The sequence below is a fragment of the Lonchura striata genome, chromosome 8, assembly GCF_050655825.1.
Source record: "Lonchura striata isolate lonStrDom1 chromosome 8, ASM5065582v1, whole genome shotgun sequence".
In the NCBI taxonomy this organism is placed as follows: domain Eukaryota; kingdom Metazoa; phylum Chordata; class Aves; order Passeriformes; family Estrildidae; genus Lonchura; species Lonchura striata.
Window position 1 is genome coordinate 2,312,765 of NC_140710.1, and position 14,784 is coordinate 2,327,548.

Here is a 14,784-nt window from a genome sequence, read left to right on the forward strand (position 1 = left end):
CAAACAGCAGGATAAAATCAAGTCTTGATACCTGATGAAATGAAAGCTAAATTAGCACAATAATCCTTCAAGAACATAAGTGCCTTCTCAAGGAGCCTGACACCAGCTTATTCAGGAAGGGCAGAAAAAAGCCTATGAAATTCACTTCAGTGGGATAATGCAACAAAGGCTGAAGAAAGTTGAGCCTCCTATCACCACACATCCATCCCTTGCAACATTTCAAACGATTTTACAGTTCTCCTGACAGATCTGTACATAGACACCTCTCAGCAAATTACATGGAATACACACACACCTAATCCCTCCTTGCACTGCTGAGACAGAATTCTTGCCCTCGGGCTTTGTCAGTTATTACAATTAGTCCAGGTGAAGTTACCCTTGATAATCTCAGGAGATAATAACTGGCAGCAGGAATAGGATAACAGAACATCCGACAATTACAGGTTTGGGTAGGGGATTTCTGTAGAGCTGTCAGCAAAACAAACAACACCTGATGTACAGACCTGTGCAGGAGCCTGAACTCTGATTTTCCCAAAGCAGAGGCAGTGCCAGCACTACTGTCCCTGCTGTGACCCTGCTGGAAGGGCTGTGATGCCTGAGGCCACAGCTTCACTCATTTACTGACAGAGAAAACTCCAGTTAAGACTTTGCTGCTGCATTCTGTCAAAACTTCCTGGAAAAGGGGATTGCTCTTAGAGCTAACCATGGATTTTTAAAGTTGGATGTACCAGAGGTACTCCACAATAAATATAAGATACCAAAAAATTCACCCAGTGCTTCAGAGCTCCAAGCCCAGAGCCTTCAGAATGCCCTTGGATGAGAGAACTGAACAGGATCGAGACTTCTCTCTTGGATGAGGGAACCAAACACAGCCTATAAACTTAAGAAAGCAACTTTAAATGTTCAGATTCCCAAAAATACTTGTAAAGGTGCCCTGCTTACAGCAGTCACTTCCACCACGAGATATTGTTACCAAAGGCCTCATGGCAAGGAGAAGTTGTCAGTTTGCAGGTGGTCTCTCCTCCTTATTGCATGAATTCCCTGAAAATTCACTGTACCTGCTATCGACACCAAGACCACCTTTTTCTCCTCCCCCCAGTACCAACTCTCAACTTTTGAAGTTTTCAAGACAGATCAAAGAACTTCCCCAGAACCATCAGGACCTACAGAAATGTTGAAAGCAGAGCCACAAGTGTGATCAGTGCCAAACGTGACTCCCCAGTGAAACCAGTTCAGGAAGGAAGGAATGGTCCAGTTCACTCCATGCCCAACCTAATTTGTCTCACCCTGAACAGCTCAACCAACAAATATTGATATTGACATTCCCTGGAGGTTTTTCAGCCTGAAATGAGAGGGGTTGCTCACACAGCTCCTCATATCAAGACCATATTTGCTGCTGGGAAAAGTAAGAGACAACAGATTTTAAGAGAAAATTGTCTAAGTGCTGCATATAAAATACTCTCAAGTTTGTGAACATTTTACTGCTGCTCAGGGGTCAGAAATACTCATTAGGATTTAAAAAAAGATCAATCACAAACAGAATGCAAGAACATATATCACATCCTACAAACAGGCTCTCAAAAGCAAAAAGGCAAATCAGATACCATCTCTTCCTGTAGAACACAAGAAAATCAGGTCAGTATTTTCTTTTATGATGAAATATAATTTTGCTAATAAGATTCCCCTCCAGTGAGAGGATGCCTTTACAGCTCCTTCCCTTGCCTGGGCCTCTTTTTGCAGAATTTGTGTAGCAGAGGGGAGTGAAAGGAGCAAAAACCCTTTAAGGGTTTTTACCAGGATGTCTCAAGGCCTTCCTAAAGCTCTTTGCTGTAATAAGAATGCAGTTTATACACAGGTAAAATGCTGCTGTTCTTAATAGATTGAAGAACATGTATTTTTTTCAACATAGAGCAACAAATCCTGCACAGAAAAGATAATGACGACATCCAGCTTATGGGAAAGACCCAAAACTCAGGAGAAAAGGGATCTGGAGTTCCACTGCTCCACTGCTGCATCCACTAGAATGCATTCTGTTATCCCACAGCAGGTTTCAATTATTCATCTCTTAATCAACTTCAGATTGACTTATTTAAAAGGATGCAATTTTAACAATAAATCTCATGGACAGTGTTAATTAAAAGCTAAATCTTGCCCTGAGCTGGACGCCCAAGGTCTATGAGAATGTTCACAGCCCATTTATTTACTCCAGCATTGTGTCAGTTATTGAATTACAGTAAATTAAAAACACAGTGACAGAGCAATAGCTGAAATAAGTGAGGCTTGTTGCATCTCACTTACAAAGGTTGCCAGACTTGGGCTCTGTCAGGCTGCCAAGAAAAGTGAATGTAAAAGTCAGGGGCCCTCAGTTCAGAAACATCCTCTGGTGAGCATGAAGTGTTTCAGCCTCAGAGATGCCAGCAGGCAGAAGCAAAGGTCCACCACGAGCTCTTCCTCAGCCTCCTGAAAGCATTTAATGATATAAATCCATCTTCCTGACAATCAGCTGGGAATTAAATGACCTCTTGTCACTGTAGGTGAAACTCATTGAAAGCAGAGCTCAACGTGGTTCTCTCTCCACTCAGCACGTTCTGGAGAAAAAGAGATGTCTCCATCGTTCTACAGATTCTCATTAAATTCACAGAGAGATAATGTGTTTTATAAAGAAAAATCCAAACATATGGAATGAATAATTAACATATACAAAAAAGAATTTAAAATGAAAACGCGCAGAATGCTTGTTACTTATACAGCACATCAAGTACTTCAGAGTAAACAAAACAATTATAAAGACACTTCCTTTCATTGGAAGCCAAGTTAATTTTGGAGAAGAGATGCTCACCCATGATAACTGACCCCTTGCAGGAAAAACTGGGAGAGGCAAGAGCTGTTGAAAATACAGTGCAGACTGCACAGGGCTCACATATACATTAACTCCACAAAGGTGTCACAGGTGAGAGATTCCCTGTAAACGAGGAGGATTCCTCTCCATGAGCAGAAAGGTTGACAGAGGTTTTGCAAAGAGGACCTCACTTGAGGAAAACCAGGTCTAGTCTTAGTTCTAACACTGATTTTATTTTTCCATAGTCTGCCCAAGCTTCTGTCTTCTAGAGACCTCTGTGTGCTCACAGTCACACTTACCTTTGAGGACAGAATGCCTGAAGCTGAATTCAGAGAGAGAACAAACCCCCTCTACACCTAAAATGTTCCACAGGAGTGGATGTCAACATGGTAAGAGCTAAAGGCCCTCAAGAATTTTGAAATTAAGGCCACCCAGATCCCAATCCCTCTTTGTCCAGCACATGAACTGCTCTGCAGGAGCAGCCATGGTGTTCTAGATGGACCAGCCACAGCATGGAGAGCCTCAGGCAGCTCATTACATTAACACCTTCCATCCTTAAAAGCTCAGTTTAGCATCTTCAGGAGGGACTGGGCCTCCAGAGCAGCTCTGCAGAGGAGTGTTCACACTGTGGCTGTGGAAATGCACATCCTTCCAGAGCCAGCCTCAAGTTCCCAGGGTAGGAAGAGCATCCCCTGCTCCATTCCCAGTCTCTGGAGTGAATGTGTGAGGTTACAAAGCATTTTTCCCTGGTTTATCTCTGATCTCTCCATTTCCCATGGCCTGCTGCTGCTCCAGCTCCCAGCTCCACTGTTCCAGCTCCTTCCTGGATCTGCCAGGAGCAGATGTTCAGGGCTGTGCTGCAGACAGACAGAGCATCTGGGAACGGGACAGGGGGACAGCCCTGGGAGGGAAGGAGCAGAAGGTCACAGGAAGCCCTTGTGCCGTATCAGTTTCAGCATATGACCTGAGCAGCTTGAAAAAAAAGCTTTTAATAAAATGCAGGCTTCCCCCAAGAGCCTGCATGAGCTTTTCTCAAGAACTCACCCAGTTATGGAACTTTCCCAGTGCGTATTGGGATGGCAAAGTCCTAACTTAAAGCTAGTCCCAAATATCTGAGAGTGAGTGAATGCACATCTCTGCACAGCCCAGAGCATCAGCAGGGCTTATAGAGACCATGGAATGTCTGCACAGAGTTCTCAGCACTTCTGCTCCAGCTCTTGGGGACAGTGGCTGCCTGTACACACAGGAACTTGCCTTATTTGTTATTTTTTTTAGTTTGCCCTGACACAAAACACAGACAGATTATTTTTGCCTTCAGCATTCCCAGGGCATGATAAATACACCCAGGATTCCTGTCTCCAATGTGACATCATAGAATCACAGAATCCTGAGCTGGAAAGGACCCCAAAGGATCATTCAGTCCAACTGCTGTCCTTGCACAGACACCCCAACAACCCCACCCTGTCCCTGAGAACATTGTCCAAATGCTCCTGGAGCTCTGGCAGCCTTGTGGCTGTGCCCATTCCCTGAGGAGCCTGCACAGTGCCTAAACACCCTCTGGGGTGAGAACCTTTTTCCTGATACCCAGCCTAAACCTCCCCTGACTCAGCCTCAGCCATTTCCCAGACTCACTGGAAATAGGAGCAAAGAGATCAGAAAATCTCAGCAGGTTAAGCCAAGGCTGGACCAGCACCCCCAAACTGGCACACTCCAGCCAACAGGACACAGCAGCCAGCCCTCACCACCACCATGATCCAGAACAGGTCCTGCAGGACCATTCTGTGCTGTCCTTTACCCTCTCTGACCACCCAGACCCCACACAGCTCTCCAGGGGGTTTGTCAGAGCAGGATACCAAGCCCAAAAAGCCCAGGGAACTCGGTGAAGCAGCAAAGCAGCCTCGACCTGAGCTTCCTCCTGCTCCTGCCCTGGGCAGAAGCTCCACAGAGTGCCTGGTGGGGAACCAGCAGAGAAAGCACACACAGCTCTGGCCCCACAGCCCATTTATCCCTGTCAGTCCCTCCTCCCTGCCACTGCTGTGCCCTCTGCTCCTCTTGGTGACCACTCTGCACCGTTTTTTCAGGAATCCTACCTGACAATCATCCTCCAAATCTGTGTCCATCCCACCAACACAAACCATGGGATTCTTTCCACAAGCATTTCCTTTCATCTGCTGCCCTGCAGATTTACTTGGAAACAGTGGCACTCCAGTGTCTCCACTTCAGGAGGAGATCCTGGAAAGCAATCTTCCTCACGCCGGGATGCTGGCATGGAAGCAGCCTGAGGTTATTGCTTTCCTCACTAAAGGGTTCCTTTCTCAAGCTACTTCTTTCCCCCAAGCTGCCTGACTTTGGCAGAGCACCATTTTCAATATTGCATTCCATTAAAGTCCAAATATAGGCAAGTTCTTTTATTTTACATTATATTCCCTGGCAGACTTCAGTGACCTTTACTATTAAATAATAGTAATATTTAGAGCTTTATCATCACATCACACACTAGTGCTATATATTTAAGCTGAAATTATTCTGTTTTTCCACCTTGGCAAACTTCACAGTGTAGCACCCCCGGCTATCCTGTCGTTCCAGCCCAATTAAATGACATTAAACATGTCCAAGCCTCTCACATGCCATGCTCCTGGCAAGGACAGCAGTGACTCTGCTTGTAAACAGACAGAAAAAAAAAATTGTAACTTAAAAAAAATTGTAACTTCCTCTGCAGCACCTGACCAAAAGAAACTTTACACCAAATGTAGAATTTTAGGAATTTTAAAGCACTTCATCATAAAAGATGTAAAACTGCAATCGCCACTCCCACAGAAGCATCCTTCAGCTAACACCAATATTTTGTTATTTACAAAGAACCATTGACAACTGCTCTCATTTATTCATTTCACTGCTGTACCCTTTATAAATGTGCAGATTCATTGACTTTCAACATCTTCTTGATTACAATGAAAAAGAAACAAGAAAAGCCCTACAAAGTCACTTCATTATTCAACTGTTTGGGGCTGGGGCAAACCCAGAATTTCTTTAGGGAGCCGATTTCAAGACACAGCACGGGGTTTGCTAATTTTTAAAAGCAGGAACCTGGATCAAAGAGAGCATCTAAACGGTAAAATAAGTGGATTTGCTACTCGTTTAAATACCTCGGCGTGGAGGAGCGTGTCAAAATGCAGGCTGGGTGATGGGTGTCACAGCTCCACCTCTGCCCGGGCTGTGAGACTCTCCAGCTGTGCCAGCTGTGCCATTTCCACAGCGCCCATCACCGGGGTGCCCACCCGAGGGGAGAGCACCTCAGACCAGCGAGACACAACATTTCACACAACAGCAGCGAATCTGCAGTTGAGGATGACTTGAGGGGGTTTTGGTTTTCAGGGCCCGGGGAAGGAAAGGTTTACACTTTTTGTCTGAGTTAACTTTCTACATGTTTCTGGCTTGCGAGACAATCGCTGTGTGTAAAGCAGCTGCATTTAGTTAGAGATTTTTTAAAAGAGTTTTCAACTCTGAGGTGCTCTTTGGAGTCCCAGCAGACTGCTGGATTTCTACATCTGTTTCTAAAGAGCAGGATCCAGTGTCACACCTCAGGGAAACTCTTTTTTCCCCTCTCTTTGCCTACTTAAATCCATAATACTCCCCTACCTAACTCTCATTTGCAACACTTTAAATCCCTGTGAGGACGTAATTAACACAGCAGTTTCAGTAGAAGTTAATTATGGAAACAAAGAAACGATGTCCGGAAGATAATTTGCTGCTACTTCAAGCCACTTTTGTCAAGAAATACAAGGCTACAACCTCAAACAGTGACATCTACCCTCATCCTCTTAGAGGCTTAAGGCAACAAAAGCATTTTGTTTGTTTTTAAACTCATTCCTGGATAGGTGGCTGAAGCAGCAGCCTGTGACCCAGGGATGAAACAATTAACCACAGGGACTAATCAAGAGCTGTGGAACTTTATCTCACAACTTTCAAGGAAATCAGCAGCACCCCTACAATCTAAAACACAATCTCGAGGTCTGTGGGTTTACTCCAAGCTTTTAAAATATTTTTCTATTACACTTCTTTCATTGTTACTCCTCGCAAAGTTCCATGGATCTGGAAGAACAATAATCGAGCTGAACTGGGAATATCCACAGCCACATGCTGCAGAAAATATCCAAGCTGGAGAGCTGCTGTTCCTTAAATTGACATTAACTTTGTGCTTTTATTTGGAACGCTGGGGTTGTGAGCACCCTAAAGGCAGTGAATGGACAAAGCTTTTGGGGTTGTTTTGCTCCCTACAAGGAAAGGTCATGGACAAAAAGGCAGCAGCAGGAGACAGTGGTCCACATTCTCTTTCTGAACATGTCAGGGTTAAAGGGTAGGGACTGAAGATTCCATCTGGGCTGGGTTTCTGATAGAACAAATTCTATTTACCCAACAACTACAGTCGCCTTAAAGAAATCTGTAAAACTTTGTAGAACAGGCTTTTTCTTTGTTTGGTTTTTCTAATTGGTGTTGGATGTTCAGGTTCCCTTATTCTTCCACAAAACCTAGTTTGGGAGAAAACTTAGTACGTGGTTGAACATGTGATAGATGTCTATCTATGAAAAATAAATAAATCGCTTGATCTGCTCATGAATCCACACTATAAGCACTTGCCAAAGATATTATTTAAAATACAGGAAGTACTTCACTGTGGAAAGTAACTGTACATAATCACAGATCACAGTCCAGGCTGGAAGGGAACTGGAGGAATCACCTGGTCCAGCCTTTTGTGGGAAAGGGATCCTGGCTGAGATTATCCAGTCTCATCTTGGAACCTCCAGCCATGAGGATTCCGCTACATCCTGGGGTGGTAATTCCAGTGAGTTATTGTTCTCACTATTAAAAAAATACTTTATTATATTGAGCTGAAGCCCCCCTTGATGTGACTTGTACTACATGACCTGTACTGTAATGACTACATTAACATATAATGACTAATAATGACAATATTCATATATTCACATAAAGGTGAACTCATTCTCTGATAGGTACTTCTCAGCAGAATGCACAGAAAATAAAAATGGTCCGTTTTAGACCCAATGTGACCAGTTGCTTTATGTTAATGTGGTTTTATTTTTCCCTTCCAGGCTCTTTGAAAGTTGAAAAAAAACCAAAAAAACTGCATTGCCCAAAGCTTTGAAACTATATGAAAAAACAGGAGGGAAATGGCTTTTTTTGCCCCTTTAAAAAATACAGTTATTTGTTAAGCATACGCAGCAGTCCCTGGAGACACTAAAAAACAACTTCTGAAAATTTTCCCGTTGAGATGTCATGAAGAATTCCGACCCGAGCTAGAACGCATCCAGCCATTGAATCTGCACCACGAGACTCCTGGGACGTGGGGAAGTCATTCCAAGAGATGCAGCCCCGGGAACAGCATCCTTAGGGACAGCGGCAGAAACGCAGGCTCAGGGATGTGACAAGAGAGTTTTACCTGTTAGCTACAAGCACATTTTGAAAGGCAGTTATCCCACAGTATTTACAATTTGGGTTAAATTTTAGCTTTTTCTATCAACTTTCTCTCTTAGGCGTTCGCTTTTTTTCACTTCTTGAAATATTAAGTACTGGCACATTATCAAGCAGCACTTCTCAGAGGTGGGTTGTGATTGAAGTACCCACCACAAACCACTCTGGAGGAGCCGGAGCTCACGTACATCCAACTCCCAGCGAAATTCTCATGCAGGCGTCCAAAAACACGGCTCACTTTTTACTGACTTGGCCTGAAGGAATCAGTCTTTTTCCAGTTCCAGCTATCCCAGCTCCGAGCTCCCTTTATGCCTGGGCTGCGCTACGTTTTACACATAAATCCCTCGCAAAGAGGCTGGAGTCAGAACCCTGATAGAGCACAAGGATCGCGGGATAAATATAACTCGCTAAAAGGAAAACGAAGACGCTTGAAAGTAAATAAACAAACAGATAAATAAATAAACGTTTTCGAGGGATAGAAAGGGGGTGAGATGGCGAAACACGCACTGAGAGCCGGGTCTAAGGGACAAGCCCAGAGCGGTAACATCGGGCACCACGGACCGCAAAGCGGGACCGCTGGCAATGGTTACGCTGGGGACGCTCACCGGCCGCAACACTTGGAAACAGCTCTTTGACGAAGCAATTAAACACAGACCGCGCATAAAACTGGTTACAGGGGAGGCCCGGCTCCCCTCAGCGCTGGCCCGGCTGTCTCGCCCCGGCCGGCGCCGCCGCCCGCCCCGTCCCCCTTACCTTGCGTGGCGTCCCCGGGCTCGGCGCGGCTCCCCGCTCGCAGCAGCAGCAGCAGCGGGAGCAGCAGCGGGAGGCTCCCGTCCGCGCCGCCCGGCTGCTGCATTCCTGAGCCGGCGCTGCTCCCGCATCCACCGCGGGGCCGCCGCTCCTCCGTCCCGCGCTGTGCCGGCGGGGAAGGCGGAGCGGGGCCGGGCCCTCAGCGCTCCGCGCTCGGCGCTCAGCCCGGCCCGCCGGCAGCGCTGCCCGGCCCCGCAGCGCCCCCGCGCGGCCGCCCGCGCCCGCGGCGCCGCCATTTTGTCCCCGCGCGGAGGAGCCGCCCGCCCTCAGAGCCGCCCCTCAGAGCTCTGAGGGACAGGCGGTGCGGGGATGTGGCGTTCCCGTCCCGAGGGTCACTCCCTGCGGGATCGTGGCGCTCCCTTCCCTAGGGACAGGCGGTGCGGGGATGTGGCGTTCCCGCCCCGAGGGTCACTCCCTGCGGGATCGTGGCGCTCCCTTCCCTAGGGACAGGCGGTGCGGGGATGTGGCGTTCCCGTCCCGAGGGTCACTCCCTGCGGGATCGCGGCGCTCCCTTCCCTAGGGACAGGCGGTGCGGGGATGTGGCGTTCCCTTCCTGAGGGACAGTCCCTGCGGGATTGTTGCGTTCCCGTCCCGAGGGACGGTCCCTGCGGGATCGTGGCGCTCCCTTCCCTAGGGACAATCACTGTGGGATTGTGACGCTCCCTTCCTGAGGGACAGTCCCTGAAGGATTGCGGGGTTCCCTTCCCCAGTGTCGCTCCCTGTGGAGATTGTCGCGTTTTCCCTTCCCCAGGGTCGCTCCCTGCGGGATTGTGGCGTTCCCTTCCTGAGGGACAATCACTGCGGGATTGTGGCGTTCCCTTCCCCAGGGTCTCTCCCTGAGGGATTGTCTCGTTTTTCCTTCCCCAGGGTCGCTCCCTGCGGGATTATCTCGTTTTCTCTTCCCCAGGGACAGTCCCTGTGGGATTATCTCGTTTTCCCTTCCCCAGGGTCGCTCCCTGCGGGATTGTCTCGTTTTCCCTTCCCCAGGGTCTCTCCCTGAGGGATTATCTCGTTTTCCCTTCCCCAGGGACAGTCCCTGTGGGATTATCTCGTTTTCCCTTCCCCAGGGTCGCTCCCTGCGGGATTGTCTCGTTTTCCCTTCCCCAGGGTCTCTCCCTGAGGGATTGTCGCGTTTCCCCTTCCCCAGGGTCGCTCCCTGAGGGATTATCTCGTTTTCCCTTCCCCAGGGTCTCTCCCTGAGGGATTGTCTCGTTTCCCCTTCCCCAGGGTCTCTCCCTGAGGGATTGTCTCGTTTTCCCTTCCCCAGGGTCTCTCCCTGAGGGATTATCTCGTTTTCCCTTCCCCAGGGTCGCTCCCTGTGGGATTGTCGCCCTCGCGGGGGTAACGCTTCCCACAGAATCGCCTTCGGGATTATCAAATCCAGCCTGCGAGCAGACACAATCCCAGAATTGAGTGGGAAGGGAGCACTGCGGGTGTTCTGGTCCAGCCTGCCTTCTCCGACACCCCGGAGCACACGGCATGGGATTGTGTCCAGAGGGTTCTGGAATATCTCTACTGAGGGAGACGCCACAATCTTCTCTGGAAAATGCGTTCCAGTGCACCCACACTGGAAAAGTTTCTGTCCCTTCCCCTTCCCAAGGTTCTGTCCTGCATTCCTGCATCCTGTAACTGCAGTCTGTGGGATAACTGCACTCAGAGGGGCACGCTTTTCACAGAATCACACAAGTGTTGAGGTTGGAAAAGACCTCCAAGACCATCAAGTCCAACCTGTGATTGATCCCCACCTAGTCAACCAGCTCAGACCACAAATACGCTTTTCCCTCTCTCTGGTGATTGGAAACTGAGATTTTGGGCAGGAGGGTTGGAGTTCCCTCCTGCCAACGATGGATAACATTTTTGCTGGAGTTGCTGCCCAAGCTGGTTGAAGCTACTAGGAGTGATAACTACTTTCCATCCAGGAGAATGATCACATTTCTAGGATGCTTAGATTAGGTTTAGGATTTCAAAAGTCAGCAACTGTTTAATAAAAAGTTCATAAGCAGAGTGGAAACAAGGACAAGATTAAAGGAGTTTCCTCCTCACTTCCTGCTGGATCAGATCCCTTAGGCATTTCTTCTGCCATATGAATCTTGTATTTCTTGTCAGACACTAACAGAGTTTCAAGAGGAGGAAGAAACACAGATAAACATCTGGCAGCGTGTTAGGGAAGGAGATAGAGGTCTAAAACCACCTTCTCCTCACAGATACAAACATGCACATGTACCTCCTCTCACCAGCCAGGAAAAGGACAAGAGATTATCCACTTTCTTAGGAAGGCTGGTCAATAAACAAGCATGGATGAAATGGACTAAGCGAGCCAGGCTTGATGTGTTTTAGGATCTGGTGTGACACATGGAAGGGACTGTCAGCTGCTGGCACCTGAGTGGAGTTTCTGCTGCTTTAGGTCCTTGAAGCACCACCCCTAATCCAGGTGAACAAGACAGGCCCAGCTCCAGCCAAGACCATCAGGCGAGTTCATGGTAGCAGGTCTGAGGTCAGGCTGAGAATCAACAACAGCTCTGGGGCTGTTCCTCAGGGGTGTTCCTCAGGGGCTGTTCCTCAGGGACCATTCCCGCTACACAGGACATTCCAGGCACTGGGACACAGTGCAGGGGCTGCTGACAGGTCCATAGGGGTGAGACAGGTCTGAGGTAGAACAGGGAAGGAGACAGGTCTGAGGTGAAGCTGGGAATGAGACAGGTCTGAGGTAGAACAGGAAATGTGACAGGTCTAGAAGAGGAAATGTGACATGTCTGAGGTGGAACAGGGAATGTGACATGTCTGAGGTGGAACAGGGAATGAGACAGGTCTGAGGTAGAACAGGGAATGAGACAGGTCTGAGTCAGTCCGTGCATCAGGAGGGTCCATAGCCCAGCACAGGGATGCTACAGGGACAGACTCCACGGGGGCCGGGGCTGAGCTTAAAGAGGCACCCCAGGCAAGGTGGAGTGGGACTCATTAAGAGCTCTGAGTGCCCTCAGGGGCCTGACACTTGTCCTGGAGACAGGGAATACCAGGAATACCACCGGCGCTCTGCCTGCAGGAAGGTCAGGCCGTGCAGCTGGGATTGCAGTGCTGCCGCACCAGCCCAGGCTTGCCAGCCCTGACCCTCTGAGGTGACATTTCAGGTTTCTTCTGACTGATCTAACAGAAAACCCCTTGTTGTTTCCTTGTGTTCCCCCAGGCCAGTCCATTCAGTGAACCCTCTGGTGAGAGGGGATGGGAGCAATGTTCTCCTGGATCAGCAGCTGGGTGCCATTCCCCACAGCTGCCGGAGTGTTGGATCCAGCAAAGGTGAGTGGGACCCTTCTCCAGGGTCTCCACTGAACCGCTGCTTTTGCCAGCGGCTGCTGCTGCACCTCTTCAGCTGCAACACAGAAGTGTTTCCTTCATCCCTCTGAAGGAAGATGTCCATGAGATCCAGATTCTGCACATGGATAACCCAGTAGACACAAAAAAAGTCCGTGGCAGATGCAGAAACTAAATGCAGATTCTCTAAGTTCTCTTTTAGCTTCGAAGTTTTAGCTCCATGCAGCGTGAGAGGATAAATCATGCATAATTAAAAAACAAACCACTTATTTTTAGCTGCAAATCTACCAAAGCGCATGCAATTAACAGATATAAATCACTTCCTGGCTCGCAGGCTGCTCAGCACAGCACATAAATGAAAGTTAAAACATACGTTTGGGGAATACATGGTACATCTGCTCTCAATCTGCAGCATTTGGAAATCAATACAAATATTCTCCCTGCTTTAACATGCTGCAGTCTGTCATCCCACGGAAGGGGATGGAAGAGCTAAAAATATACTAAACAAAGGAATTGGAGTGGACAGGGCCCTAAAGACCCCAAAATGTATAGCAGGGAGTGGCCACAGTGATCTGATGGCAAAAAGAATTCCAGGTAGGGATAAGCACTGCCTTGGGAGGACAAATTGGAGTTTCTCCTCTGTGGTCTCAGGATGCTTGGGAGATGAAGTGCACACATAAAGCTTCAGAAGGTGACTCTGGGGAGAAGAATCAACCATTTGATACATGGCCACATATTTTAAAACAACGACAGGCTTGTAGTCAATATCTTTGTGGAATTAGTTCCCGCAGGGAAAATGTATTATCCACAAAACTTTCTTATTCTTTTTTTTTTTTTTTTTAATGAAAAGATAGCAAAGGAGCTGTCTGGGAATGATTTGTAAGTACAATAAACCTCACAAGAGGATGATAAGCAAAGCATTGTAAGAGAATCGTGTCAGAAGTACAGCAAAATAAAAGAGAAACATTACACATTTGTAGTTACTGACAATGTGTGTTCTTAAGTATCATGTCACATTAGAAAAGAATCCTTGTTTTCCTTTCCAGCTTTCACTAATATTCCTATTAATCTATACCAGATTTTTTTGATTCCACCATTTGAGGCCATATCAATCATCCTTTTCCCCCTTGAAGTTCAACTGGAATTACACCAGCATGTTCAGGCTTCCAGAGTGGAAGCTGGAAGTGAGGGTAGAACTTCCCTGCACTCCCAGAATCTGTGCATCCATGGAAAGACCCAGTGTAAATCTGATTGCACCGTGGATTGTTAAATTGTAAGGTGGAAAACAAGAATTGCTGTTACGTTTAAAGGTGGAAGATTTGGACGTAACTTACACTGTAGGAAACTTTCTGTAGGAAAGGAATTCTGTCTAACTCAGGTAAAAACATTTTCCACTTGGTGCCAGCTTTATTTTCCAGTGGAGTTTCAGGAACAAGTATAGCATGAATAGCATGTTTCTTTGAAAGGGATGGGGGATAGGAGAATAAATAGTTTTATTCTATTTTTTTCTAGTCTATTCTTATGTCCTGAATGCAGCAGGTCAGGCCAATGAGAAGGAGGAGGTGCATTTGTGCCAATCTTTGCAACAGCTCTGTCTCCTCAGGTGGGATTTTTCCTTTGCTGTGAGAGGAAAGCAAAGGCTCAGCAGGCACAGGGGGGGTCAGGGGACAGGGGTGACCCTGGGGAGTGGCACAGGGAGATCAGGAGCTGCAGCTCAGCCCTGTTCAGATCATTTTGTTCAGTTGTGGTCTGGGAGCACTTTGAGAATTGGCAGAAAACTGTGGAAAGGATGAAAGGAAAAGCCTTGAAATAGACCACAATTCTTTCATCTGTGGATTACAGTGGAATTTTATATACATAAATAAATATATATATATTTATATCTCAGGAGGACTCTATTCTTTACATCCCTGACTCCAAATTCCATAACATGAAGTGTCACCCTTCTGGGAAAAGGAGGGTGACAATGGGACACAAACACCAGCAACAATTTAATAACATATGCAAATATTGGCACACTCATTTATACATTAGTTTTGTTGTTGTTGTGACTTTATTTTTTGAACTGTCACCCCAGCCTTTCATGACAGTTGACATCCATTGTGCTGGGCACTTTGGAATTGTTCATTTAAGAACATGCTGCAGTCAGTGGGAGAAGTTTGTGACAGCAACAATTCCAAACTGGCTGGGCATTCACACCTCAAGTGCTGAGCTTTGTAATTAGCTTTAAAGGAAACTATAATTATTTTATGCCATTCTCATTAGCCCCAGAAGGGAGCCAGGAAAAGAAGGGCATGGATTTACAGCTCAGTTTGGACATGACCAAGTTGTCCTTT

At 47.2% G+C, this 14,784-nt stretch overlaps 1 protein-coding gene across 2 annotated transcripts in view; it reads right to left on the bottom strand.

Annotated features, from left to right (window-relative positions):
- The window catches only part of ROR1 (ROR family WNT receptor 1), a 158,712-nt gene extending 149,466 nt beyond the window's left edge, over window positions 1–9,246 (bottom strand). For both annotated transcript variants that reach the window (XM_085586130.1, XM_077785317.2), the window contains exon 1: window positions 9,083–9,246. Coding sequence is in view for 1 of the 2 variants with exons in the window: in XM_077785317.2 (XP_077641443.1) it covers window positions 9,083–9,185 (103 nt within the window). In the remaining variant the exon portion in view is untranslated. The remainder of the gene's footprint in view (window positions 1–9,082) is intronic.
- Window positions 9,247–14,784: the final 5,538 nt, after the last annotated feature.